This window comes from Pleuronectes platessa, chromosome 24 (genome assembly GCF_947347685.1).
Source record: "Pleuronectes platessa chromosome 24, fPlePla1.1, whole genome shotgun sequence".
Classification (NCBI taxonomy): Eukaryota; Metazoa; Chordata; class Actinopteri; order Pleuronectiformes; family Pleuronectidae; genus Pleuronectes; species Pleuronectes platessa.
In genome coordinates, this window is record NC_070649.1 from 8,795,938 (window position 1) to 8,823,668 (window position 27,731).

Consider the following 27,731-nt stretch of genomic DNA (forward strand, 5'->3'; position numbering starts at 1 on the left):
CATGACAGGGCGATCAGACATCCTGTGGGAGGAGTTTCATTACAAGTTTTTGGGGTTGAAAACACTATTTATCCGGTTGGTCGGAGCAGGACGGACTGTTATTACTGCATCACACAGGAGAGATGTGTAATTAATTCCACACAGAGATGACCTTTCTCGTTGTTTTAGACACAGCTAGGGTTGTGAGGTGCGTGCGTTTTGTATCAAACAGATTGTGGGTCTTACCTTGTGCAAAACCTTCAACAGTAACACACAGTTAATTGGGCTCCTGTGTGTCTTTGTGGTCGTCTGGCAGCTGGTCGACTCGTCCCAACGCAGTGGCTGAATGAGCTCATAAAATGTGTGCGGTGATGAGACAATAGACGGCTGGTGGAGATATCGGCTGGGTGGGCTATACCAATGCTGAACCCCTCAATGATTCATGCTGCAGCAGAGGCAGCACCACCTCACTAGTAAACTTGAAAAGGCAAGAGCGCTACAACTAAGGAGTCCCCATGAGAATGGCCTGATTGAAAAAAAAAAAAATCTCTTTGTTTCTCACTTTTTACACACACATTGTTTTTTTTTGTCACTTGTTCACTGTTCCTAGAGGAAATCTGCATGTTTGAAATTGTGTGTTTGTTTGGCCTGTGTACAGTCTCCTTGGCATAAGAAATATAATTTGTAATAAGGGTGAAATAATACACTGAAAACTGATTTGGGGAAATAGTTCTCTCTGTAAACGTGTTGAAGCTTCCTCTCTTATAACAGGTACCTGTGATTTCACTGTTTTTTTGTGTAATTCCAGGAGAAGGAGCAGCAGTCCAAGCTCAAAGACCTCCAGAGAGAGCTGGGCCGTTTTATAGAGGAGGTGACTCGCTTGGAAAGAAAAATAGAAGACACCAGGGACAACGGAATCTGTGCGAATCCAAAATGTTCAGGCACTCAATGTACGGAAAGGATACGTGGATGTTGTTTATATACATTATTTATTTGCTCCTCAAGATGTCTTCATAACCATTCCATGTATATTCCTAATCATAGGCATTGATTCAGGAGCTGAGGACCCTAATAGAACTGCTGATGTAGCAGGTCAGTGGCGCAGGGAGTTGATATTTAACAACCTAGAAACGAGTGAAATGTCAAAATGGTCAAAATATTTCTCTCCAGGATCAAATGTGGGAATTCCTGGAATATAATTGAACTCTTTGTTGGCTATTATGTCTATCTAGAGTGACACTAATACACACAGGCTGTTCTCATCAAAATTGCAATACAACCACATATAAAGATAAATAAATATAACATTTAAACCTGAATCACATACTTTCTGGGGATTTTGGGCCTTCAGCTTGAGCATCACGTAATATTTTTCCTACACCTACATTTAGATTTGTTACTTAAAACCTAATCAAGGACAATCATTTATAAAGCACGAAACAAAATGCAGAAATGGGCTTACCCGCATACATGAGTGTTCATGTCATCCATCAGCCGTTGATTGACAGCTAAATAGAACTCGTTATCACAGGAACACAGAGGAAATACAATGTATGATTCCATGTCCGTTTAGGGCTTCTGTAGACTGAGCTTTAAGGTGAGATTTTATTATTTGGGTAAAAGAGCACTGCCGATAGATAGAGCTATACACTTTATTTATTTGTATCAATCAATCAATCACATTTTATCTTTGCAGCCCATTTTCATAAATCTCATTTTGTGCTATAGAGCTTAACAAGGTGCAACACCTTCAGTCCTTCACCCTCACTGTCAACAACTTTATTACTATAACTATAACGAATGTAAATCATGTTTGTGGCAGTGGTGCTTCTTAACATACTTTATTGATCCACCACACACATGTGAACAAACATAAACTTTACATAAAGTGACTAGCTTTGCAGCTTAGTCCGGCTTCTCTCCAGTGTCTGAGTCTCTAAATACACAATAAAAATCTATTTGAATTGTATTGTATATTGATAAAAGAAGTAAATAACAAACATACCTTTCCAAAAGTCGGTGTGAGATTTTTCTGCAAATTTAATTTGAATTATAATCCCCTTTGGATAAAAGTGTCTCAATGGAATTATTTTATTAGGCTAATATTATAACCCGAAATATTGTAAAGGTTGATGAAGTTGAAATGAAAGCGAATTTAATTCTGAACAAAGATATAGGCTGTTATCGTCTCAAAAAGCTGAAGCCATCTCCACTGCAAATCGCTTCACCATTTCTCCATCTGAAGAAATGAGAAACAACACAAGCAGCTGGAAGAGCAGACTCCTGTGTAGTTGTGGCACTGGTAAATTGGCTTTGTTGTCGGTGTGTCTTTCCAGTTACACTAAAAACATAGGTTTGCCTTCGAATTCTGTAAAAAAAAAAAAAAAAGAATCTGTTTCCCATCTTGACTGAAAGCTACGGTTCTCTTGGTCCAGTTTTTCGTTTTTGGGCCGTGCAACCTCTGTTGTGACCAGGCTCATTACAACTGGGATCTGGTTCAGATGTGGTAATGGCCTGCTTGCTTCCAACACCAGTGCAACCAACAATTTATTGGTAATTAGAGTGAGCACGGGGGTCGCGTGTTTTTACTGAGCTCCAGTTTTTTTCCTCTTGCAACTGCAACATGGAATAAAATACAGAACAATCTGAAGCTCGAATAAGTTGTATCTGCAATGTTAGGGAAACGATTTTACTCTAAACTAATTTCACCTCCATTTTTAGTTGATTAATTTTATTTTATTTTATTAATTTGCCTTGAATTAAATGTAAACCGGCTTTTATATTTGCTCTTGTCTTTATGTGTCTTTCTCTTGGTGTCTTGGAATTCTTTGTATATTTTCTATACCCAGTTACATTATAAATAAGGTATCACAATAAAGGTTGAGTGTTTATTCCCATTTAATATGCATACGCTTGAATTGTAATGCTTTAATTTATTTATTTTTGTATCTTTATTAATGCTGCTCCAACACTGGGAATTCGTCTTGTTCTCGTATTGTCACATGTTGTTAATAAAGTTTGTTTAAAAAAAGAAAAGAAGAAACGCTCATACATTAAGGTTCCTGGAGTGAACTTGACGTGCGTGTGTGTTTCTGAACTTGGGGGATGCATTCATCCACAACACTGTCCGCTCCAGCATTGACCACCGGGGTGACGTGAGTATACGTACTGTGCGCTTTTTTAATGGTTTGCATGCTTCCGGGAACAACACGGAAGTCAGAACCGTGGTTTTACTTCTCTTCCGTCAGAAACTGTCACATCGAATGGGACACTTGTTCTGCACTGTCAGTTTATTTGCAGGTCACGAGGCAAAGTCCAACGGGAGTTTACGCTTTAAATCCCGCTGAGACATGTTTAGTCTGGTCCGTGCAGGGGGGGGGGGGGACAACTCCTGGTATTCTGATAATTTACTAAATTGAATATTACTTTTAATATATAAGTACAAAAAAAATGATGCAGAGTATAGCTGTTATTTGGTATACTTTTCCGAAGTATTAAGTCGAAAAAGTTCAAATAAAAATGAAAGTATACTGAGAATTATAAATAAAAAGATACAGTGTACGAAAGTGTGTATTATGCTTACTGAATATAAGAGTGAGTAATATGAAATATTGGAGGTAATATGATGCAAGCATTTGTAGGTATTATGCACATGAAAAAACAGAGTAATATTATTGGTATTAATAATATACTTTAATATGTTTTATTTGTATGGATGTTTCATGCAAGACGTGCAGCTCAAAGTGTAATAAAAACATGTTAAAATGTAATTCACAATAAGAGAGCAGATGTTAAGATAAATATAAGAAAATGAAGTAAAATTAGATTTGCAAAGATGCATAAGCACAAATTTAAGAATGATATCCTCTACCCTTAAGGTATCCCTCAACAAATGTAAGAGAAAACAAATAGAAACCTCAGAGAGAGCCACATGGGAAGGATCCCTCTCAATAGATGCCGGGCGTAGCTGAACACATCACTGAACCAGCCTCTCTGATATCTAGCAGCAGCCTGTTCCACAACTTTGGAGCGTAATCCACAAAAGCTGCATCTCCGATTTTCTTTCGGGCTGAGAACCTCTAAGAGAAGTATCTGACTGTCCTCCCTGCAGAAGGGGGATGAGTTGAACGGTTTGATGGCCACAGGAAGAAAATCCATGCATGGGGTGAGAGGGATTGTCCAGACTACCGAGCAGTTCCCTCAGCGTCATCCTCTCTGTTACCTCCACCAGAGACTCAATAATATATCTCATACTGAAGACTGTTTTAATGCATTAATGTCTAAGCAACATTTGTTCCCACATATCATTTCCAATTGACTAAATAGCGAAAATTACTTAATAACAGAATTGCTATTGGATCTAATTATTAAAGAGAAATCTGACCTCTCCTGTCCAGTGTTGTTTTTTGACCAAGAGTTTTTCATACAGCAGGAACAACAACCGTCCATTGGTTAACTTCCTACTATAACATTTACCCGCCTTAATAAGCAGTTTATTTATAAGCCTGCATGGGGAATTTATTTTTTCACAGTGTTAAGTGCCACTCTCCATAACATTTGCACTTTCGTGTTAGAGGCCTATGAGCTGCATGTCAAAATACCAAATCAAACAAGTAATTCACACATAAACACTCAACTAACAATCCACTTTAATATAAAAACAAATTGTTGCGTAAATGAAATATGCATGAATTGAACAGCTTGTATTTTGAAATATCATGGAATACCACTGTGGTGTTGCTGGTAGTCGGAAGAAACAAAGAATCATGACGTGATATTGGCTGCCATAATTGAAGCAGTGGGTGTTTATTGTGTATAACAGTATATTACAACAGAATCAACATTTGGTGTGGTTTCCTTTCAGTGTTTGTGCTCCGATGACATGAAGTCCACATGCCTGCCAGCCTCTCTGCTGCTGCTGCTGCTGCTCTTCTTGGAGATGAGCTGTGTGTCTCCCCTGGAAAGCACCAAGCCCAACTTTGTCCTGATAATGGTGGACGACATGGGAATTGGAGACCTGGGCTGCTATGGCAATACAACACTGAGGTAAAAAGATTTAACTGGTTTCACTTGAACTCTTTCCCAGAGACCTGCACCATCAGCCCTCACTTAAATGACCCTCCACTGTTGCATCTCAGTCTTTCCCTGTTCCCAGATGGGCCAGTTGCGTCTTGCTACCAGTATACCCTATGCACAGAGCATATGCATATGGTATTCTGGAAACACTCTATATGCTCATATGCACTCTAGTTTGTCCCTACAAACTAGACGTTTAACTGTGCTTTGCACGGTGCCCTATTTTTTTTATTGAGTAGTAATAGAAAACGCAACAAGTGTGAGACACATTCAATGTGCGTCAACTAAAGCACCTTGTGGAGGCGACATCATGTGATAAGTTTAAACACACATTTATAAATATATATTCAAATTTGAAACTAGTTATTCATATGCTGCTGACCGGTCCTGTGTAAATATACTCTTCAGTATTCACCTTCACTGTTCATTATGTGTTTATATATTTAGCTTCTGCATATATATTTATTCATACGCGACCGTTTTTTTTCATCTGCTGCTACCCTGTCCTCTACATATATTCTTATTCACTTGAATATAAAACACTGGAGTGCTTTTACTTCGAAACTGGTTTGGGAGGTGTTGGAAATACATATTGACAAGGACAGTTAAACATTACGGTTCACAGCAGAATAAACAGAGGAGATTATCTTTCACCTGAGATGTAAGGTTTATGTCACAAACATAACTGGTTTCCACACTTTCTGTATATGCTCTTCAAAATAAAAGCACCCCAGCGTTTCTGTTGACCAAATGCATTCTTTTGTTTTAAAAAAAGGGGTGTTTATTGTGAAATATTTGCAGGAGAGGAAGATGCACGGCTTCATACTGTACAGGACTACTTTAATACAAGAAAATACTCACATTTTTGGCCATACACGTTGTCATAAATTGAAAGCAAAGAGGTGAATTGGAGTTGAAAAAAGGTTTTGCTTTTATAATTTTGAGGTAGAACATATAATAATGATAACGGCGGATCTAAGTTATTTTCTCAACGAACTTTGATTGAAATAGTTTCAGTAAAATGGCTCTGAAGAGTCAGCTCACCCAATAATGTTCACTTCAATTGTGTGTATCAGAGAATTCTGCCCCCTCACTTTTCGATGACTGTCGGTGGGATTCAAACGCTTTTGTTGACATCCTCTATTTAATGGGGAATATTTCTATCCATCCATTATTAGCCAGACCCAGAAGACATTGGGGGAGATTCGTGGGAAAACCCAGGATAAGCAGGTCACCACCATGGAAGTATTAAAACATGTATCTTTATTATTCCTCGGGGGAAGAATTTGAAAAAGCTATATTTCTTTCTTCCTTTTTCGCGTGGACACAAGTTTTTTTTATTAGACATTTTTCCTCAAATTTTGGGCCATCCATTGAAAAGCCTTTCAAGAAGTCCTGCGTTCATCTCTTATTGTTGGACCTGCATGCGACTGGTGATGGTATGTGTTTTTTCCAGGACCCCCAATATTGACCAGTTGGCACGGGAAGGCGTGAAGCTCACTCAGCACATCGCCGCAGCCAGCCTGTGCACGCCCAGCAGGGCGGCATTCCTCACCGGACGATACCCGATACGATCAGGCCAGTTCAAGGACGCTAACGCGGGGGGAAATCTTTACAGACTGACACGGTGCTTAATGCTCCCCCGCAGGCCAGGACCATGGGAAACACGACTGTTTAAACACTGTCACATAAAACAGATGTTTACACCACCTCCTGCAGGAAAGCCATTTATTCCATGGCTGAATTATTTAACACGGGATTGTCATGAAGTCAACCTGCCTACAAGTTGGAGAGAGAGATTGTGGCAGCCTCGAATTGCAGTGGCGTGTGGGGACTTTGGACGTTTCATCCAATGGTTTCAAAGAAATGAGTGCCCCACCCCCCCACCCCTACTTGACGACATTTTTCAGAAACAATAGATTCAGCCGACGGCAGACAAGCTAGCTCCCAAAAACCACAACCCACACCCTTTCCCCTTACGCATCATTCAATGGATCTCAGGCACTGTTTGACTTGCTTGCCCTAATGGGATGCCCCTGCTTAGATGTTGTGTTTTGTGGATTAAAATATGTTCATTTATTTTGTTTGTATTCAACAGGTGTAGCTGGTTTTGCAAGACCTGGGGTCTTTATATTTAATGCAGCATCCGGAGGTCTACCCAGCCACGAGATGACCTTTGCTAAGATTGCAAAACAACAAGGCTACGAGACGGCTCTAATAGGTACACTGCAGCCGTCTATTCTTTCACATTTGCCATGAGCCGCAATGTGAGGTTCCTGGTATGACTTCTCTATTTCCCTGAATAAAAAGGAGCATTTGTACTCAGCTAGATGCCAGAATTTACAGTTTGAAGCCGTGCCATCTCTCGGTGCTTTCAAATTGTTCACGATAAAAAACCTCGTTAAAACAATTGAATGGATCAACAGAAATGCAAGAGTGCATTTACTTTGAAACAGGAACAGGAAATATTGTGACAGTTTTTTCCTTATAATTTCCTGAATGTGCAAATATACATGGCAATAAAAAGAATTCTGATTCTGAGATTAACATTGAAAATGGGGTAGGAATATCATGCACACATACTGCTGACACATCCAGTGTGGCCCAGGGGCAACAGTCTTTACTCCACATCAGCTACACCATTAACAATGGTAACTGGTTTTTCATGTGTTGTCAAATTAGTGTATTCTTTAAGTGGTGTGGCCGAGGGGGTAGAGTGGGCGTTCTCCAACATGAAGGTTGCCGGTTCAAACCCCACTCTTCCCCATTTGCATGCCGAAGTGTCCTTGGCAAGATACTGAACCCCTAAAATGGCCCCTCATAAATGCTGAGTGTACTAAAAATGAAAAAACAAAAGCGTCAGCTAAATGACATGTAATAGAAAAGCAATTACTGATTATCATATTGAACTACTTCATCACTCCATTTTTTTTCTTTTTTGTCTTGGTCTCAGGAAAATGGCACCTCGGACTCAACTGTGAACAGAGAGACGATCACTGCCACCACCCCAGCGTCCATGGCTTCAACTACTTCTTCGGTATCCCGCTGACCAACCTGCGGGAGTGCCAGCCAGGACACGGCGCCGTGATCAACTTCTTTAGATATTTACCATACAAGACACTGGCCATCGTGTTGGTCACCGCAGCCGTACTCCACTACTGCAGCATCCTCACCATCCCCAGGTGGCTGATCTGGAGCCTGCTGTCTCTGTCCCTCGTGTTCACGGCTCTGTTGGGAGGATTCATGATGATGGTCCCGTACATGAACTGTGTTCTCATGAGGGACCATAGAATTGTGGAGCAGCAATTCACAGCTGAGAACCTGACACAGGCAATGACCAGAGAGGCCGTGGACTTCATTGAGAGGTAGAGTTCAGCTTTCCTGAACCACACGAATCAAAGAAGTCCGACATTTATGCTGGTGATAATATCACATTTGACATTTCATAGAAAAGACATAAAGCAGACATTTTCTTTCCACAATAGGTCAACGCTGCAATGAATTTAATCTTAGTCTCAGTTATTGCACTCCTGTGAACATTCATATGTAATTTTCTGTTTTTTTTGCAGCAACTCAGCGAAGCCTTTCCTGCTGTTTTTGTCTTTCATCCAAGTGCACACGTCCATGTTCGCTTCGCCAGCGTTCAGAGGAACAAGCCAACACGGCATCTATGGAGACGCCGTCCATGAGGTGGACTGGAGTGTAGGTGGGTCAGCACACACTACGCTATTTGCCATGAATATAAACAGTTAGGTCCATAAATATTTGGACATTGACAAAATTTTTGTCATTTTGGCTCTGTACACCACCACAATGGATTTTGAATGAAACAATCAAGATGTGCTTTAAGTGCAGACTTCCAGCTTTATATGTGGCTCCCCCCCCCTTTTTAAGGGACCAAAAGTTATTGGACAAACTAACAATCATAAATGTAATAGTCACTTTTAATACTTGCCCGGGTTTCGTCCGTGGTGATGCTCTGCCAGGCCTCTACTGCAACTGTCTTCAGTTCCTGCTTGTTCTTTGGGGCATTTTCCCTTCAGTTTTGTCTTCAGCAAGGGAAATGCATGCTCAACATATGAAATGTGTTGTAATTCCTACACCGTTCACCTGATTTGGATGTAAACACTCTCAGATTAAAGTCTTCACTTAAAGCACATCTTGATTGTTACATTCAAAATCCATTGTGGTGGTGTACAGAGCCAAAATGGTGACAATTGTGTCAATGTCCAAATATTTATGGACCTAACTGTATATGGCCTGACAGAAAATTGGGGGATGGAAGTGAGGCTAAGAACCTCTCCCTGTAAAACTACCGTCATGTTACTGGAAAAGGACTAATATGCTTCAACATTGTGTGTGGCCACTACGTGAAAACCTCCTCCCAGTTCCAGGAAGTGCGACCCCAACCCAGTGGTATTGTGGCAAAAGACAAACAGACTGCATTTTTAATCCTCACTTTGCAGTGGAGCAGCAACCGTTTAAATATTTACCACTCGTTGTATTCCACCAAGTATGACTACAGCAGCTAAATCCTCGAGTGTGGGGAATTGGAAAAATCCTGTACATATTTTCCCACTGTTATCAGATTTAGGCTCAGTTCTAGTGCATCAGACAGTCCTTCGTTAATATAACGTTTGGTTGAAATAGGCCATTTCTCTCCGCTCTAATTGCGGCTCAGTCTCAAGGACGGCCTCCATACAATATCGCCCCACAATGGACTGAATGCAGGGGACTGCTTTGTTAATGAACGTGTAATTACCACAATTATTTTAGCTTGAGGAGTATTGTGTCGGCACAAATGAGGGGGGGGCAATAATGGCTTAGTATTTCGCTTGCTGAATGCTACTTCCTTTTCTCCCTGCCTCTTGTCTTTGGCGAGGAGCTTTCAATTTGCACCCAGCGGCATGAATCCTTACAAGGCATTAGGATTATGTATGAAACAATAACACTGACCATTTACCCGAGGTTTAACGTCTGTTCTCAGGTCAGATGGTGAACGCTCTGGAGAGACTCAAACTGAGAGAAAACACGCTGGTTTACCTGACTTCAGACCAGGGGGCTCATCTGGAGGAAGCCCAACATGGATCCAATGGAATATATAAAGGTACACGAGAGAAGTGTGTCTTCTCAGACTCCTGCCAGGTTTTTACCATTTATGAAAATTATGAATTCTTTATATTGCCAGTGAGGCTTTGCTCAGGAACAATTTGATGCAACCTTGAGATGCAATGTCCCTGAGCTCACAACACCTCCCTGAGTCAGAGATACACATTTAATGAACATGAACACCCATTAAACACGTTAAGAATTCATGTCCAGCTGAAAGATAAACCAGGATGAGGACTGTGGAGGCGGCAGGAGATGAATGTGTGAGAGTAGGAGTGAGAACACAGAGCCCAGTATTCACAATGCATGAGTGCCAGAGGTGATGGACCACCTATATTGTGAGGACAAACATACAGTTATTGGAAGGTGTACTCATATCACACACACATGTAACTATAAAATGACTTCCATGCTTTCCAAACAAATACAAGGCTCCAATATCAGAAGATAACTCAATGCATATTTCTCCATCAGCCTCTATGCACCATAGTACAATTGAAAATCAACATTAACCTAATTCAAATTGTATATTTACATTAATGTATAACATAAAGCAAATACAAGCATTGGAGTACAGTGTAGCAATGAAAGACAATCTCCACCATCTTTGAACAATTACACCATAACACTTATATATTCCTTGGAAGAAACGTTGTATTCATCCCATATCCCTTTATCCACCTTTCCTGTGTTAGCTACAACAACACGTCTTTACAATTCAGATTACCAGTAATCTGAATTGTTATTGACAGATTAAAGGGATGCCGGTGTTGCTGCAACAGTTGAACGGCAATTCCCCTCAGGATAAATTGTAAAAAATGTCACTGTGGTTTCTGGGCGCTGTGTAAATTGCATGTTCCTGGTCCACAAGGGGATTCATGGTCACCATGTTGCCTCCATACATCCCTCCATCCATGAGTATCATCATTATATTTAACTGTAACTGTGTATTGTATTGAGCACAATCCCTTTCTCATTGCTTAATGATATTCTCTATGATTGCGTAGATCCCTCAAAGAAATTTCCCAGCAAATGAAACGCCTCTGAAAAATCCAAATGTCACAAAACTTTGTGTGGGATGAGTAGGGTTGCAAAATTCCGGGAATTTTCAAAGTTGGAAACTTTCCATGGGAATATACGGGAATTAACGGGAATTAACGGGAATAAACTGGAAATTGTGTGGGTAATTTATACTAACTGTGTTTACCTTGTCATATACAGACACAAATATGAACATTTTGTTTTGTCATAGGCTGATTTGAGCCCTGAGGAACCTTTGGGCACTTGACTATATGCTTCTGCATCTTTGTGTCATTCTTAACATAGGTCTTTGCACAGTATTGGCAAATGTACACAGCCTTTCCTTCTACATTGGCTAGGGTGAAATGTCTCCACACATGAGATAGTACATGTGGCATTGTTCTGTAGAATAAGATGAGAAAAAAGCTTTAAAAAACACTAATGCAATGCCAGAGATATAAATAGTTGGCCAAACAATTGGAATCGTCTTTAAAATATTTTACAATTGATGGATAAATGAATAGAAAGAGGCTAGATGAACAGATGAACAATCCTCAGTCAGCATGCTAATATATTTCCCCCAGTAATATCATCGAAATTTACCTGACTAGTCCTGCACACTACAGCAGGCCTCAATAGCCCTCCTGTAGTGTGAAGGATGCTGGGAATTATCTGTGCATGTGATGGAGAAATGCACAGTGGAGGGTTGAAATTCAACGTGCAGTGTGTGCTGCATTCAATACATCTTTAAAATAGAGTTTTGAATGATTATCTCATTGCTCAGCGTTTAATTTGCGTATTATTTTTTTTTTTGAATTCCCCAAATCCCCGAGCTTAATATTCCCATGGAAAGTTTCTGGAAAGTTTCCGGAAATTTACCGAAAATTGTCCGCCCCTTTGCAACCCTAGTGATGAGACTGGACATTTAGACAGTGCAAACCAAATATAATCAAAATAAGAACATTTGTTTTATTCACATCAGACGAGCGGTCTGTCCTTAGAGAGTCAGCAGCAGACTATTGTCTATGATTTAAGACAAGCTTCCCTGACAGAGGCTCACAGTGTGGACTCAGATTTTATGTCATCTTTCTGTTTGGACCCAGAAGACCGGATTCATTCTGCAGCGAAAGCTTTTGTTATGCAGCTAATGCCGGCACTGCTCTTTTATCTCTGCTAGTGGCCACTCTTAAGGAGCAAGTTGTTGCTTTAGTTACCAACCCAGCGCTGTATTTGAGACCAGACATGCTACGTGATGGTAGCTTGATGAGAAGTGCTTTCATGGATCTGTGTCCTTTTTCCTTCTCCTGAGCAGCAGGGAAAGCCACAAATTGGGAGGGGGGGATCCGGGTCCCCGGGATTCTTAGCTGGCCAGGCAAAATCCCCGCTGGCGTACAGATAGACGAGCCCACCAGCAACATGGACCTGTTTCCTACAGTGGTCCACCTGACTGGAGCTTCAGTCCCAGAGGACAGGTGAGACAGAACTCCCTCCACACGTCTGTCAAAACAAGCGCAGCCTGAAATCTGGGTCACATTTAGAAGTGAGTGAGTCATTGGGCCCACAGTGACTGAGATGCAGGCTCGGAGCAGAGCAAACATGTTTACTAATGAGGGGGTATTAAGGATAACTCGGAGGCTTTGATCTGAGGGTTTCAACAGCCACTGGGACTCACAATAATAATAATAATCATACGTGATGTATCAATTCCAGGAGAGAATGTCAATACTCTGCCTTAAAGAATGGTACAATCTGTGTCTAATCATCTAGTCACAGCCCATTCTCTCAGCAAATCAAAAAAGTCAACAACAAAGGATCAATAAAATGGATACCGTGCATATTTGGTATCCTGACAACACCCATTCACATGCTGAGCAGCTGAGTGTGTTTGTGTCCTCCGCTCTGCAGGGAGATCGATGGCCATGACCTCATGGATTTGCTCCAGAAGAGGGTTGAAAGGTCCAACCACGAGTTCCTGTTCCATTACTGCAGCGCCTACTTGAATGCAGTCAGATGGCACCCCCGAAACAGTAAGTCCAAACAATGACCCTGTTAGATGCTCCAGGAGATATCCAGATCATCAAATCAAATTAAAAAAACTATGAGGAGATAACAGATCGACCCACAGATACTCAGAATGAGGGAGACAAGAATGTAAAAAAGGCAATAGAATAAAAATAAGAAAATTAAATAAAAAAACAGATAATATGTACATAATATACACCTTTTAAAAGAAATATTGTATGTAGATAAATGTACATTGTGTACAAAGTGCAGTGGTAAAAGATGATTGAATGAGGATGTAAACTGCATTTGTGTTTTAAGTATTATATATTAAAATGGTCATAACCAAAGATGTGCTGTGATAGTATGGCAGGTGTGCTATCAAAATAAACATTTCATGTGATGTGTATACCATTGTATATTAGTATAGCACTATATTATATAGTATAACTATTTTAAGATGTGTATATATATACATTTTATTAATAATATATAAAGTACAATACAGTTCGAATAAAAATTGGCATGCAAGTATTTATAAATGTGCAAGAGGACACTAATGTGCTAAATTAAATCAATCAAATAAAAATAGAGCAAGCAAACAGTTTTATTATATTATCATTACTTCTATTACTCGTATTATTCTTACAAATGTTATTAATATCAGTAATATACAAACACAAATATCATGCAGTATTAATCTATATTTATGTATATACCCTACTACTTTTTACTGTGTTGGAAAGCTCAATAATCATCAATAGTCTGCAATCAGCCATATACTTTGCACAAGGATGATAGGCGTTAAAAGTAAACTTGAAATCAATATCTTTTGTATGCTTCAAACAACCTCTGGGGATAATGGGGGGGGGGGGGGGGGGGGGGGTTGCAATTCTGTGGCACAGTTATTTTGGGGGTCGGGGGCTGAAAAGTTTAGAAACCCCTGATCTACGTGACAGACTGTATGAAAACACACAGGCTGCCTCAAGGCAATAAGTCACATGGAGTTGTTCCATTTCGACTTTCTGCAGGTAGCTCGGTGTGGAAAGCCTTTTACTTCACACAAAACTTCGACTCAGAGAACGCGACGACGTGTGTCCACACACAGGTCTGCTTTTGCACGCCACAGTACATGACCTATCACAACCCTCCGCTCCTCTTTGACCTCTGGAAGGACCCGTCGGAGACCACGCCGCTCACGCCCGACACCGAGCCAGCCTTCGAGTCCATCGTGTCTGTGATGGCGGAGGCCGTGGAGAGGCACCGGAGATCGGTGAAGCCCGCCGAGAGCCAATTATCTGTATGGAATTTGGTGTGGAAGCCCTGGCTGCAGCCATGCTGCTCCACACTTGGACAGTTATGTCAGTGCCAGCATTAGCAGCATGAGCAGCAGGACCAATAGGACTTCGCTGTACCTCCAACAGAAGGTCATTGCAGTCACATTTGCGACCTCTTATCCATGGAAAATATCCTAGATACAAATCAAAATAAGATTCATTTGACATGTTATTCAGTAGCAGGTTTGATCTTTAGATAAGTTGGGCTTTTCAATTCAATTTTATTTGTATATGTTGTAGTGGAAATCTGAAAATAAAGGTGGCACAACAGACCCGTCCTTTTATATTTTATTATAAGAAGCTTCAAACCTTTGTAAAGGGGTCGATACAGAGACAGGGTTACAGAGACCGCCAGAGATTGACAGAGTCTTTTTTATGCTCTTGATGTTATCTGGTGGGAAGGAGGTGAAAACTAGACGTCCTAGGCATCGATGTCCTGAGAAATGATAAGGTCTGAGTAAAAAAAATCCCTCATTGAAACAAATCCAGGCTGATGTTTTACCTGTTTTGCAAAAGCTCTTGTATTATTGCATGTTTACACCTAAGATATTTGAGAGCTAAAACCTGTCTCATTCTGTCTCACTCAGAATATTTCAAATGATGCCCAGCCCTTATTTGACACCGAGCATCTGATGATGTGAAGCATCATATAACTACATAATTAACAACCCCCCTAAAAAAAACCCATGAAATAGCTTTAGTATGTAAATCAAGAAGAACACAGACACACATAGAGCGATGTACCCACTGTTTCCCCACTGGTATTATGTAAGCCTTCCTGTTGGTTCTCTTAATGAGTCTCAATTAAGGCTTCCCTTAAATTAAAGTTTCCACCCGGGGCTCGGCTTTTTATTTTTTAAACATTACATTTTCAGTTCTTCTTGTTGGAAAACTCACTCTCGGTAATGAAGCACTAAAGAGGCCCGCTGTCTGGAAGCAGGCGAAACGCCAAAAGAGAACGTTTGTTAGTGTAATTATTCAGCTGCTGACTGAAAGGAGCCGAGTGCACCTGCAATATGCTGCCGCCCTGATAAGTGTGTTCAAATCCACGGAAAAGCCCGAGCACGTCAGCTCACGGAGGAGAACATTTGCCAAGTGTGAGTCACTGCAGGGAGACCGTGTGAAGATGTGTACGCAAGTCACACACGTGTATGTTGTGCTGCTGCGACTGCGTAGCCATATTTCTACAGTAGACGTCCCCGCTGAGCCCCGGTGCTGCTGGGAGATTCCTCCGGCAGGTAGAGCTGATCAACAAGCTGATGCACAAAATCCCGCACTGCAAAAATAAACCTGAATCTCCCGAGGCTCTGAAGCAAAAAAACAATAACACAGGAGATTATTTTCAAATTGCAGATTGTGTGCACATTCTCTGAGCTTTGTGTGACACTCCAAATGTAATCTGGATGGATTTCAACCAGGAAGACTTTCTCTCATGTCCCCATTGTTTATTTAATTTTATGTCCCCTCCTCAGCGGATAGGATGTTCAGCTTACTCACATCAACCAGTCGGATTTTATTACGACCTGTGAGCTATTCACATTATGATGATGACTGCAGTTCTATGCCTCCGCAAACCAGTGCAGCTTCCGTCCAAGGTGGGCTAGAGACATAGGATTTCAGACGCCACCAAAATCGTATCAGTTATTCAGTAACTCCAAATAAAGAGAATGCCAAATCTGAAAGAATTCATTTGAGGTGTAGGTTTAGGTAATATAAGGCATAACTTGTTTTTGGTGAGATGACACAAAAATCTAATCAGGTCATCCATGAGTCCAAGTAACTTTGATCTTAATATATCCCAAGATTAAATAAACATACTTCATAAGGTCCACCGTGACCTTTGCCAAAATCAAATCCAAGTCCAAGAGAATGCTTGTGCCAAATGTGAAAGGATCCCCTCAAGGCGTTCCGTAGAAATCGCGTTCACTATGGAAAAGGTGTGCTTTGGGAGGTCAAAGTATCCTTGACCTTTGACCTCTGGAAATCAAATCATTTAATCCTTGAGTCCAAGCTGGGATCGGCTCCAGCTCTCCTCCATGACCCTCAAAGGACAAGTGGTAAAGGCTTAGATAATAATGTAGATGGATGGATGCTTGTTTCAAATCCTAATTTTACTTATTTCAAGTCTGCAAGGATTAAAAAAAGAGAGAAAAATCAATAAAGAAAACAATACATAGACGGACATGACAGAACTTGGGAAGTAATTTAAACAAATTAAAACTAAAAATACCCTTTCATGGCAACCATAGTGGGTTTACCAGGGGGATCAGTTGTGTGTTTTTGAAGTTGTTAAGTGTAGTTGAGCATCTCCCTTCAAAATAAAACGTATTATTATCATTAGAGGTAAAAGATCCACAGGGAGCCTTTAATATCTGTGCTTTGGAAAACTTTAAACATATTTTATTCTTTATTTCATTTGTGCACTTTAGTGGTAAGAACAATATGCAGCACACAGTCTTTATAATTCATGTTCCTGGGTGGAAGTTAGTTATGGAAAGTCAACTTGGATTCAGCTGCTGCTAGAGGAGCACATTTTTATGAATATGCCCGTCATTGCTGCTCTGCCATGTTATCATTTCTGTATCAGATCAATAGAAAGCACAGATATCGAGGTTAAAGATGTCCCACCAGATTTAAACATCATGGCTCATTCTACAGCAGCTGACATTTCGGTGACAGTAGTACAGCAGATCAAACTTCAATAATTCATGCAGCTTTTTTGTTCCTCCTGTAGATTCAGCAGCTTCTCAAGATGCTCTGAGCCCCCTTTGGTTGGTAGAAGTCGCTTTTGGATCTTTCGTCAGTTTAGTTGCGTTCAGTAACAAAGCTTTTGGGAAACGTCCTTAGCTGAGGAAGGTTTGTATGATGGATCCCGCCATCTTCTCAGTTGTAAGAGGCTTTAGGGAACTGCAAAAAAAAAGGACAGATCCGATGCATGATGATATCCTGCTATGCTGATGTTTTAGTAAATCAAATAAAAGGTTTTAATGTTTCAATCGGAGTCTCGTGAGCTCTGTCCTGACGGAGGAGCCGCTCTCACCACACCAGCTCAGATGGCTTAAAAAAGAAACTGACGGAGAACCTGCTCAAGTCTCCTGACGCTGGAAGAAATCAAATAAAATAACCCAGCGGCGGAGAAACCCCGTGGAATCGCCGGGCACTTCAAAGGACGACGCTCCCTCCTCCTCGCGTCCTAAGGGAGCTCCCAGGCAGCATTCATGACGGCACCATGGACTTCCTGTGAAGTGCTGCGAGATCCAATATGCCTTTTTTCCCTCCGCTGCTTCAAGCTGGGGGAAATTAAATGCCTCCTTGGAAAATTGATGAAGAGTACATGTTCTCATGAAGGCTTTTCATCATGCTCAGCTGCTGTCAGAGGGCAGATGGAGAGACCCAGTGTGTGTGTGTGTGTGTGTGTGTGTGTGTGTGTGTGATAACACTTATCTGATTCAAGCTCACAATGATACACACTCTCTTTCATGCTCTGCTTTATAAATATACACTGAGGCCATCACAGGCGATGTCCACAGATCGGTGTGCATGGAGCTGTTGAATCCATGTGCCGGTCGTTTCTCTCCAGCATCGCTCCGTGGAGACACTCTAAAACTAAAGTCACACTGGGAATAGAATACAGTCAAATCAATCAAATCTGTCGTCTCATTTCTGTGAGTGATATTTGTCTTCGTGCTCGTTCTCGAGAGCAATTTCTTTCCATGAGGTTCTTCTTTTCTTTCCGTCAGCTCATCCAGTCCTCTCTCTTCAGGAACCTCACGGCGTCATCGAAACCCTGCTCGCATAAGAAGTGCATGCCGCTGCTTGATGGAGGGAAGAGAGCCTGGTTCAGACGTTTGATGTTCTCCATGGAGAACTGAGGAGACCAAAGACAACAGCACAGGGAGAGAGAGAGTGTCCTGAAACTGCAGGCCATTGTTTCCACTTAAAAAGCAACAAACAGTATTTATTATTTAAGAAAATGGAAATAACTCCCAAATTTACATGAGCCGTGAATCCCCATGTGCTTAAGTTTTATTAGGGCGACCGCTACTTTATGTGCTAATGTCTGCTTCTCAGAGTCGGGTCTGCTAGATTTCAAATGACTCTTTTGAATAAAGTTGTGATTTTGTCGGCTTGTGTTTTGATGTATTTCTATCTTGAGATATTATCTTGAGTTTCTCAGCATGTTCCGGATTGACAGTAGGAAATAAACCACTGTGTGTGGCTCATCGATGCAAATTTATAGTTCTTGGATAACGATAGAGCTGTATGGCGCGGAGGAGGAAGATATATCAGGCTTTGGCGACATATAGAGGGATGAGGCATTTGGTGACAAGAAAATAAACAATTTCCCTTTCACACCCATCATTTGCCAGATTGCTAGGAAAACCCTGCAGCAACATATACAACTTCACTGGCTGATTTAAATAGTCCTCAACAAGGGGCTCGGAGCTGGGAGCCGCAGATGCAGTAGACAAGATGGGGCAAAATGTTTTGAGCCATTAGATCCCACACGGAGTCTAAAGCCCTTTTGATGAGGGAAGATGCGTCAAGACTCTTTTGTTTTAATGGTTCCATGCGTTTCAGCACTATGATCTAATGCATGTTCCCCAGTGAAGCGTTTGAAATGATTAACCAACTAATGACTTTCGATTAGGCATTGCTAAATGTGTTTTATCCTTGATGGGGTTTGCTGAATGCACCCCTCAGCCAGGGAAACGACACCACGGCCCGGGTGGGGCTTATTAAAATGTGTCCGGTGTCACGTATTCAGCTGGATGTGTTTTCAGGCCCACTCCCGCACAATAAGGATCACTGCCGGAATGTCTCTCTGATCCCAAACTAAAGAACTCCCCCATCGACTATTGTTTTGTTTTTTCCCCATCGGGGTCATCAAGGTGTCACAAACGTCATGCTTTCACAATAGCTTGTATCGAATGGTGCCACATCTTTAGAAAACACTTTGGGAATCTTTAGGCAAAAGGATGTTTTCAAAAATACACCCAGAACCCTTGTTTATGTCAGACCCCCCCACCCCCCTCTCAGACCAATTTGATTCAACGATCCAGTACTCACCATAACATTCATGTTGGCCAGCCTGAGATGAGTGTTGAAGCGCCCACTGTGGACAGGACACACATCCTGCAGTCCGGCAAAGGGAGACACGGTGATGGTTCGCCCCACGGGCAGAATCGGCAGGCTGTCAGTGAACCCTCCGTCGATCCATTTCTAACAAAACAAAACCAGAGTCCGTGGAAAACTGCCGGTCGGACGGATCATAAAAAAAAATACCAACGGTACTGTTGGCTTTCTCTCTATTACTGTCAGGTCTTACTCTCTGTTAAGAGACAATGTAGGTATGATCTGATGCTTTATAAATACACTGGACAGGAAATGTACTGCATTCTTTTTTTTTTGCAACAATGTGTGGTATTTTTTTTCCACACACATTCTCTCATAAGATCGGATATGCCATCCTGTTACTTTTAATCAAGGTACTGAACTAAGGTTCTAGATGACATTGCTCCTGTTAAAATCAAAGCGCTGCTAATAAAACTAGTAGTCCTTGGGTAGTTGGTGAATTGATAGGGAGGAGGAAAAGGGACTGAAGCAGGGCTGAGAGCAAATGGCGTAAAACCAAACTTTTAGAGCATCGCGACAGCTTTAATTATTTATGCCTCAGAAATTAAAAAAGCAAGGCAAGCACATTTTGAAAAGATAATAAACAAAAGTACAAAGCTATCTCTACCATAGATCAACTTTTAAATAACTCTGAAGAACAAATACAAATACAATGGTAGTGTTTCTATACTAAAGGATTTGAGTGCGGCATTCAACACAATCGATTATAATATTTTAATGAAAATATTATCATTATATTATCATACCCTAAGAGGTTGTGATTTTAACATTCGTCTTGGGAATTGTAGCGCCCCAAAAAAGTTTTATCTCATGTGGTGTACCCCAAGGATCTATTTTAGGCACTTTAGGTCCTTAATTGGGAGTTTTATGTTGGCATGTTTCTAGATTGACACAGTATAATGGTTTTCCTCAGTACCAATTAGTCACAGACAAACCATTATGTTTTTGGGGAAAATCAAACTTCACAACAAAGCCATTTGTTGGGACTTTTACTTTGGAATTTATCCAACTGGAAATGGTAAAAATGTCTTATTATGTGTGTTTTGAACTAAAGTTGCTAAAGGGAAATGTCAGTCAGTATGACAACCCCCCCCCCCCCCCCGATGATGTAATAGAAACTGTTAGAACCAATTCATTTTGAAAGAGCAAAGGCCAATGGGAAAAGTAACTACCTGATGTAGCCTCAATCTTGTTGCTGAGCCAAAAATCTTAAATAATAGATAAAGAGCAACCCAGTGCAGACACACACACACAAACACACACAGAGAGGAACATTTTGTCGGGCATCTGCATGTTTGTGTGTGTACGCGTGTGGAGCAGTAAGCAATGGAGGAAGGCAGACAGCCAAAGAGAAGGAGTTAATGCAGGAGGCTCAACAATTACCTTTCCTCGTCAACACAGGGCCGATTGGACCGACCGTGATTTGTAGAGATGCAAGTATCAAGATAGAGCACCGGCACAAAGATGGAGGAGTGGACAGAGGCACGGTAACAAAGACAGATGTTTCAACTGGAGCCCACAATCACCCTGCCTTCCTCCTTTCTTTCTCTTCTCTCCCTCTGTCTTTAACCTTCTCCCTCTCTTCTCCCGTTTGCAGTCCATCTTTCACAGCTACTGCATTTTAGTGGTTACACAGTCAACTCTTTCATAAAAAGTCATAGCCTAGTCGATTATTCATGGCGATGTGTTGAACGAATGTATGAATATTGTAGGTTTGAAGATTTTGGTGAAACATTTCACCTATACTTCAAATAAAACTTTGAAAAAGTACAAAACCCTCATGTGTTCAAGATTATTGACGTAACTTATATATCCTAATTGTAAGTGTAAAGAGTGGGCACACCGCAGACCACATAGAACTACCGAATTTGCATTTGATTATCGAGTATTAGTCTAGTAGTTTGAGCCAACCCAAGCAAACATGTACCTAAACAAATGGACACCTTATTGTGTTGATGTGGAATGTGTGTGTCTCTTAGAAAGATCTTGGCAGATGACTACATTGGTTAATGTATAGGCTTCATACTAGGGATGGGGGAAACAATCTATTCAGTTATGTATCGCGATTCTTGTGAATGACGATTTTAAATCACCATGCTGCCTCCCAAATCGATTTTATTTTTTTTATTTTAATTTTTTTTAATATATTATTGGTTTTATATGGGGGGGGATATATGGGGGGGAGGAGTAACCTCACCCCAGAGCATGTTGACCAGCTTTTGTTTTTGCACAAGAATCTAAACATAACCAAGCACTAGCTTTGCATAGCCTACATGCAAACAACAGTGCATTTAATTTAGCCTAAGTGGTATACATTTCTTAATCTTTCAGTTTGAGTGCAGTTGACAGGGACTATACAATAGGGCACATTTGTATTCATATTCTCTATTGGCTGCCCGGCAGTCATTAAGTTAATGTTAATATTTGAAATAAAACTTGTAAAGCTCTAAGTGAATTTGACTGTGTTGTATTTGAAGGTATGATTCAACGGTTTTCCATAGTCCAGTGTTTAAAAAAATAGGATAACCAAAAGAAATCGTAATATTAAATCGCAATACTTACAGAAACGCAATACATATCGTATCGCCAGCTAGGTATCGTGATAGTATCGTATCGGGAGGTCCCTGCCCATTCCCGTCCCTACTTCATACGCGATAGTAAAGGGTTTCTACTTTTCAATTCAAGTTTGAAGAGGTACTTCCTATACTTGGTACAGGTACTTTGCATTCCAAAGACTAGTCACTGCAATTCGTAAGAGGAGCAATGTATTGGAGGAGAACCACAAATCCTGCACTAGAAGCCCAATTTGAAGAACTATGAGACTTTTCTCTGGAAAAACAGTGAATGAGCATATTACCTGTCCCCTGAATTCCACTGGTTTGAGTCCAGCATAAACAGGAACAAAGCTGCTGGCCAGTAGAGCCTGGAGAAGTTACAAGGGGAAATACATTAAACCAGTCGATACTCACCAGAGGGAATGATTCTTCAGCAGGCGGCGGCTGTACATTGAATGTTTTGGTCAACATCTAACATGAGCGACTTTGTGTAAATGCACCATAAAGTAGATTCAAAGATCCCAGTTAGTGTCTCAAATGCTATTATTGTCATTGCTGATGATATTACACAACTTCATCACGCAGGTATCGACTTTGTTAGTGTCACTTTCTGGTCAAAGCAGTAAAAAGTAAACACTAAGAGTGAAGAGTGGACGCAGACGAGGACGTAAAACAATCATAAACATTTATGACAGCGTTTCAAAGTGAAAGGATCAGCGAGCGGGGGTGCGCACCTTTATGAGCTCCTCCCTGGAGGTGAACCTCGACACAATGTGGTTCCGGCCACTTCTGGAGTGTGTTATTGAGACGTGGAGGCGGTCCGTGGCCAGACTGTGAGCGTCACCGGGTAGAATCTCCTCGATCCCCTCCCTGGAGAGCAACAACACACTGATGCTCATTTGTCAGGTTTTTTACCAATGTCCCCACAGGGCCTCGTAAACACAGTTTCACGTAATTAAAACTACAGACTCACCAAAGCATATTAAAGAAGGATGTAACGACAGGGTCAGCTCATTTGATTTTAATTCACAACACTGAGATCACAGTTTAATTCACAGTTTTGTCTATGTTTTCATTAAAAATGATGTGTTTAGACATATTTGTGTAAACCTTGATATTATTGGATACAGCTCAGTAAGATGAAACAGATGCTTTGTAGTTCTACTAAAAAAAAAAAAGGTAAATTTGATTTTATTTCCACAGAGAGGACGATTTTGCTCAAAACATTGTTGCACTCTGCTAATAAATGCTCGGATTGGTCGGATGAGGATCTTGGACTCATGATTGGACACTGTTCCTCAATGGTAGCCAATTGTAAATCAGACTCATGTTGCAGATGCCAACTGTTGATGGTTAAATCAATAACTTCATTCCACTCTGTAAATATCCAATTACTGTTTATGTTTTGTGGTGCGTGACATCAAACACTTGCAGAAAGGTGTTTCCCTACAAAGCTAATCAAATGATGTACATGCCCTTTTATAAATTAAAAAAGAAAATTGGTATACTAAATGATTTCCAAAATTTAAAAAATGTATCCTCAGGTTGTGGGTACCCAATTTTTCTTTTGTGGGAACAACTGTGTTTCTCCACCTTCCAATGTAAAATGCCTGTGTAGTGTATGGTTTTAGTTGGTGTTATATAAATAAAATAGAATGGAGTAAATACCGTAGTGTCAGCATGAAGTTGTAGCCTGGTGTCATGGCTCCGAGCTGCTGGGCTCTCACATTCTGAGCAAACCTGTAAGTGAAGTCCTTACACTCCTGGAAGACGGGGAAACAAAGATCCTATCTCACTTCCTGACACATGGTTTAACAAAGTCGTATTTAATGACTTTAGGCCGAATGCACGAGCTAATCTGTTCCGGGACAGAAAACACATATCTAACCTCCAGCTTGTCGGGGGCTGTGATCATTACAGCAGCCACCAGGGCCCCGGCCGAGGCCCCTGCACAGGCCCCGAGGGAGCCCAGCAGCTGGTTCCCGTGGCGGAGGAAGGCCCCCACGGCACCCAAGTGGTAGATCCCCAAGAATCCACAGGCGGCAAAGGACAGATTCAGGACTGTCATCGTCAGCACCTACACACACATGACCGCACCACCTCAGTCAAATAGGAAGGAGTTGACTTTCTTTTTTGTTGCATCCAATAACTACAATACAATAATAAAATGGTTTCGTTGATCACAAAATATTAAAGTGTTTCTCCCTGAAAATTCTAAAAAGGTCTTTAGATTGCAGTGCTAAGAGGCCGGGCTGAGACACACATGTCCTCCCATCCCCCCCACACACACATACATCATAAACACACACGCATACAACATACTAAGTAGCTTACTTAAATAGCCTAAGTCCTCTAGGCAATCAATCAAATGTTATTTATTTGTATATCCCTGTTAGGACCCTGAGGTGCTTGTATCTACTGTGCCTGTTGATCTCTCTCTCTCTCTCTCTCTCTCTCTCTCTCTCTCTCTCTCTCTCTCTCTCTCTCTCTCTCTCTCTCTCTCTCCCCCTCTCTCCCCCTCTCTCTCTCTCTCTCTCTCTCCTTTGGTGCTCGTGTGTGATGTGTTTCAGGTGTGTCCGGCTCCACGACTGACTGAGTGGATGATTGACTAAGAGTGTGTCGGTTCGCTTCCAGGGAGCTGATTGGTTCCAGCCTCCAAGCTTGCAGGTTAAGAGGACCCCCCCCCCCCCCCCCCATTTAACAGGGGAAAAGAACGTAGAAACCTCAGAGAGAGCCACACCTGAGGGATCCCACAGAGATGCTTAAGAAGCCACGTGCTGTCGTGTGAAGAAGTGTTTCCCAGCATTAATTTATTTTAGGGTGACCATACGTCCGTATTTCCCGGGACATGTCCGTATTTCACGACCTGTCCCGGGTGTCCCGGGTTATTTTTAGAAAGTGAGGAAATGTCCTGGTTTTTAAAATGACCTTCTTTGGACCATTACATTTACATGCACTTGCACTAGGGCACTGCCCACGGCGCTGCGTGCGACGTAGCCTAATCCCCGCCCCTATGCTGTCAGCCCTATTAATCAGAACGTAGACAACGTGACTGTCAGTCATACGCAAGCAACATGCCGAAGCGCAAGTGCTCGTTTACCGACGAATTACTAAAGAGTTTCCCGGCTTTCAGACCGGGTCGAGACAAATGGGAAGCCTTGTGCACAGTGTGCAAAGCAGGCACATATGTCTCGGTGTCCAATGGAGGTGCAAGAGATCTGAAAATCCACCTGGACACCGAGAAGCACAAAACAGCTGTCCGAGGCGAGGGTAGTGCTAGCTCGATCACACAGTACTTTCTCAGACCAGGGAACGAGGATGCAGTGAATGCAGCGGAGGCTGCATGGTCATTTCACACAGTGAAACACCACAACAGTTACAGATCCATGGACTGCACTAGTGCATTGCTCAAAAAGACCCTCCCCGATTCAGTCATTATTGGAGTTATTGTTATTGACTTTTACTGAAAAGCATTTTTAATAAACCAACTGTAAATATCTTGTTCTATCTATATAATATAATATACCGGTATAATTGAATAATAATAAAATACTATTAAAGCAGCAGCATCCTCCACATGACCGCCCACCCCCCAGCCCCCCCCCGCCCCGCCCCACCTTCAACCCCCCCCCCTCCCCCCCCCCCCCCCCCCCCCTCCCCCGACAAGGTGTCCTGGTTTTCCCAAATGAAAATATGGTCACCCTAATTTATTTCATCTATTCATTTATTTAAATCCGTCATATAATTTATATAACAGCTGTAACCCACTTAGCAAAATCTCTTTCATAATGTGCAAATGAATCGCCACTAGGACGACTGTATACTATTATTATCAGAATTATTATTATCGTAAACTGACAGAGTTTAAATATGAGCGTTACACAACTGCCCCCCCCCCCCCCCCATTATGTATGTTGTACACAGGCCTCAGCTGTAAATACGCATGGGGGGGGGATTGACACTGTTCATTCATTTCTTGTGCACAGGTCCTTTCATACATAGAAGCCACAGAGTCGGCACCTCTGTGCGTCTGTGGGAGAGAAAGCACAGGAAGACGTAGATTACAGCTCCATTGAAAACATCCCATAATGCACTGATAACGCCACACAGCTTCTCTTCCAGATATATACATCACAGAGGCTGTGGTGACACCGCTGCACGTGATCGACCGTGTATAGACATGATATAACCTTCCGCCACATCTGGGTCTACAATGAGTGCACAGGCTAAATGCGCTAAAGGCTGCGGATAGGAGAGGACGTACCGTGAATACGGTTCCGAAACCCTCCGCTGTTAACTCCCGTTGACGGATCTGATTGGCTGCTCGGCTATCGCATTCGTTACCGGTGGATGAAACAACATGACAGAAAGAACTTCTGTTGATAGAAAGTCCAGGATTCACTTTAGCGGCGCCCCGCGGAACGTACGCGTCCGCCGAGCCTGTTCCGCTCCTGTTTACAAAATAAAACCACGTTTCAAAATAAAACTACGGTGGCCGAGAGAACTCAACGAGCTGCAAATTGAGTTCATCCATTGGTCGACACTCGTGCGAAAAGTCGCCACACATGGAGATGCAGAAAAATCATGAAACAAAATCCAAATCATATATTTCTCCCGAGTGCTTTCTTCACAAATGTGTAAAATAGCATTTCATATAAGCAGGTGCATAATATAATAAATGCTTGCATTCCTCTAATAGGAATATGAATTAAACTAGCAAAACTTAACCAACTTCACTCTCATTTCAAGGCGTATGTGACTCCTCTGGGAGGTTTACGGAGTCATAGATGGTCATTACATGATACAAGGATATTAAGAAACAGCCATGTTTCCCCTTTCGTACAATCATTACAGGGGAGTTTACAGCAGCGCTTTATTTAAGAGCAGAGAGGGAATTGTTAGGAATCAAATTGCTGCAGGTTAGCTCTAAAATTTTTGATCAGGAGTTCCCCGAGCATGTGCATCCCTCCATAATGTGCATAATATTTCCATTCAACTTATTATATAGTAGTAAATATATAAATACTACTGCCTTCAGTTTTTGTGACAGATCCAGATGTTTTTTTTTGATAATCAAATGACATTTTTACACACGCTATCACCATGCTACAAATCCCAATTGAAAGGGAACACTGCATTGAGGCTCACGGTTAATGTCAGAAAGCTTTGAACTGAGGAATCTTTTGATTTTTGGAAACCGGATGTGATAGATAACCGTTCCTATTTGAAAACAAATCAAAAGAATCCGATCCATAGAGTTGATAAGTATACTTATATAATATAATATATAATATTCAAACAACATTTTTTGAAGGCTACATTCACAGATACTAGCATGAAATTCCTGATTGTACTCCATCTGTCCCTTCTCCTGCCTTCCTGTGTACTCCTCTAGGTTCTCTACAACCTCACTTTTATTATTTCCTCGTCTTCCAGACAGCTGGCTTGGGGTAATGAATCCTGATGAGGGGTCGACTCCTGTGGCAATTGTGCTCCGAGGCCCGATGGAGTCCTTGAC

The 27,731-nt window shown here is 41.5% G+C and overlaps 2 protein-coding genes across 2 annotated transcripts; one reads left to right on the forward strand and one right to left on the reverse strand.

The window, feature by feature from the left end:
- Positions 1 to 3,009: 3,009 nt before the first annotated feature.
- sts (steroid sulfatase (microsomal), isozyme S) lies at positions 3,010 to 14,794 on the forward strand. Its single transcript, XM_053417449.1, has 10 exons — positions 3,010 to 3,134; positions 4,844 to 5,025; positions 6,512 to 6,633; positions 7,154 to 7,276; positions 8,009 to 8,420; positions 8,625 to 8,761; positions 10,043 to 10,162; positions 12,497 to 12,656; positions 13,090 to 13,211; positions 14,217 to 14,794. Exons 2-10 carry the CDS (start codon positions 4,862 to 4,864, stop codon positions 14,561 to 14,563), a joined length of 1,707 nt encoding a protein of 568 aa, XP_053273424.1. The 5' UTR covers positions 3,010 to 3,134; positions 4,844 to 4,861; the 3' UTR covers positions 14,564 to 14,794.
- A 3,199-nt stretch (positions 14,795 to 17,993) lies between these two features.
- On the reverse strand, positions 17,994 to 26,676 carry pnpla4 (patatin-like phospholipase domain containing 4). Its single transcript, XM_053417450.1, has 7 exons — positions 26,478 to 26,676; positions 24,102 to 24,290; positions 23,882 to 23,976; positions 22,948 to 23,083; positions 22,516 to 22,581; positions 19,593 to 19,745; positions 17,994 to 18,390 (listed from the first exon to the last, which is right to left on the reverse strand). Exons 2-7 carry the CDS (start codon positions 24,279 to 24,281, stop codon positions 18,259 to 18,261), a joined length of 762 nt encoding a protein of 253 aa, XP_053273425.1. The 5' UTR covers positions 24,282 to 24,290; positions 26,478 to 26,676; the 3' UTR covers positions 17,994 to 18,258.
- Positions 26,677 to 27,731: the final 1,055 nt, after the last annotated feature.

Coding starts and splice junctions, on each gene's coding strand:
- pnpla4 (XM_053417450.1), bottom strand. CDS start 24,281: ATGACAGTCCTGAATCTGTCCTTTGCCGCCTGTGGATTCTTGGGGATC. Junction 23,977..24,101: donor CAGCCCCCGACAAGCTGGAG/GTTAGATATGTG, acceptor CCCGTCTTCCAG/GAGTGTAAGGACTTCACTTA. Junction 23,084..23,881: donor AACTTCATGCTGACACTACG/GTATTTACTCCA, acceptor GTTGCTCTCCAG/GGAGGGGATCGAGGAGATTC.
- sts (XM_053417449.1), top strand. CDS start 4,862: ATGAAGTCCACATGCCTGCCAGCCTCTCTGCTGCTGCTGCTGCTGCTC. Junction 6,634..7,153: donor ACGATACCCGATACGATCAG/GCCAGTTCAAGG, acceptor TGTATTCAACAG/GTGTAGCTGGTTTTGCAAGA. Junction 10,163..12,496: donor ATCCAATGGAATATATAAAG/GTACACGAGAGA, acceptor TCTCCTGAGCAG/CAGGGAAAGCCACAAATTGG.